We start from the raw sequence: 1,942 nt of genomic DNA, 5'->3' as shown, positions 1-1,942 counted from the left end.
AAGGACAGAAAAAGAGATTAAGTTGATTACATCGACCCCAGTGTGTAACTGGTATTTAATTTATTGACCCTGAAAGGATGAAAGGCAAAGTCGACCTCAGCGGAATTTGAACTCAGAATGTAACTGCAGACGAAATACCGCTAAGCATTTCGTCCAGTGTGCTAACGTTTCTGCCAGTTCGCCACTTTGTGGTGTTTATTCTAATTTTTACATTCTCTGAGCCTAGGCAGGTGTGACGAAGTTGTCAGTATCTAATTGACAAAAGAAAATTACTTTTGCATTTTCTCATGGAAATTCTCATAAAAGAAAAGTGGTTTATTCATGACAATCCTACTTTAAGTTATATATCCTAAATACAGTATATCAGGACTTCATTATCTCATATGTTTACCATTTTAAAGACATGAGAATGTGATCTGAGGGGTAGTTAGGCACTATTTGTAGCTGGTCAAATGATTGCATTGTAGTTTTCTTGTTGCCTTGACATAGCACAATTGTTTTTGTTTAGCCCTCAAGTCAAATGCTCATTATTCTGTACATCTAAAACTTCATTCTAAAACTATTATGTGTCCTTATTTTTTTGAACATCATGTTGTGATTTCAAAAGGATTTGATTGCTATTTCTGGCTATTGACTACATAGGTATTTCTTATTAACTTCACAAATTGTTATTTAATATCTTGTACTTTAGTCCAAGTGGAGGCACAATGGCTAGGTGGTTAGGGCAGCGGACTCACGGTCATAGGATCGTGGTTTCGATTCCCAGACCGGGTGTTGTGAGTGTTTATTGAGCGAAAACACCTAAAGCTCCACGAGGCTCCGGCAGGGGATGGTGGCGAACCCTGCTGTACTCTTTCACCACAACTTTCTCTCACTCTTTCTTCTTGGTTCTGCTGTACCTGTAATTCAAAGGGTCAGCCTTGTCACACTGTGTCACGCTTAATATCCTTGAGAACTACGTTAAGGGTACACGTGTCTGTGGAGTGCTCAGCCACTTGCACGTTAATTTCACGAGCAGGCTGTTCCGTTGATCGGATCAACTGGAACCCTTGACGTCGTAAGCGGCGGAGTGCCATAATAACTTTAGTCCAATTCAGCACTAATTAAGTAGACATGCAATCAAAAACATTCCAGTAATGACTGACCCATCTTTTATTCAGACCTAGTGATCTTTGACTACATTTTCCAATAAGATATTAGTGTGATTTGAATGAAAGAGAATTGGTTACTGTTTAAAGCAAGTTATGCATCCATGGAGCGGCTCCCTCATTGGCCATATATATTGCTGATTGTTGTTGTTTTCATTGCTATTATTGTTTAACCCTAGGTCAACCTTAATTGAGTAGATACATGATTAAAGGCATCCCAACTGTGATCAATATTTTTAGAGGTGTATCTTGGCCTACATTACTTAAGGTTGTCCTTTCATTTTTAAGTAGACCAGGTATGGTTTCAGGGAGAATTAGCTGCTATTTCTAGCAGTGACTGTGTAGAAGTTTCCATGACAAAATGATGGTAATAATTTTTTTGCAAATTACATTTTCTTTTCTTTTTCTTAGAAATCCCCAATATCACAGGTGATGCCCCGTTTGGAGTTTATGGGGAATACATGAAAATGATGTCCCGTGAAGAAGCTAATAAGGTAAATAATGTGACAATGTGAGGATATATCTATAATTTTCCAATTTACACCACCAACACCACAGTTCTTCGCTTCATTTTCTTACATGTTTTCTCTGCTTTTTTCATTAAAAAAATCCCTTTTGAAATAAATGCTTCTGAGGCACAAAGCAATAATTCTCCCTTTGTCCCCGTATATGAAATTTGGAACATATATTCTTTTATCCTTTTACTTGTTTCAGTCATTTGATTATAGCCAGGCTGGGGCACTGCCTTGAAGGGTTTTAGTTGAAGAAATTGACCCTAGGACTTACTCTTTGTA

At 37.7% G+C, this 1,942-nt stretch overlaps 1 protein-coding gene across 1 annotated transcript in view; it reads left to right on the top strand.

Annotated features, from left to right (window-relative positions):
• Window positions 1–1,942, top strand: part of LOC106872221 (alpha-protein kinase 1) — a 21,298-nt gene that overhangs the window by 12,538 nt on the left and 6,818 nt on the right. The window contains exon 7 of the mRNA XM_014919133.2: window positions 1,560–1,642. Within this exon, the coding sequence (XP_014774619.1) occupies window positions 1,560–1,642 (83 nt within the window). The remainder of the gene's footprint in view (window positions 1–1,559; window positions 1,643–1,942) is intronic.

This window comes from Octopus bimaculoides, chromosome 22 (genome assembly GCF_001194135.2).
Source record: "Octopus bimaculoides isolate UCB-OBI-ISO-001 chromosome 22, ASM119413v2, whole genome shotgun sequence".
Taxonomy (NCBI): Eukaryota; Metazoa; Mollusca; class Cephalopoda; order Octopoda; family Octopodidae; genus Octopus; species Octopus bimaculoides.
Note: the sequence above shows the minus strand (reverse complement) of the source record. Positions and strands in the feature narration are given on the sequence as shown.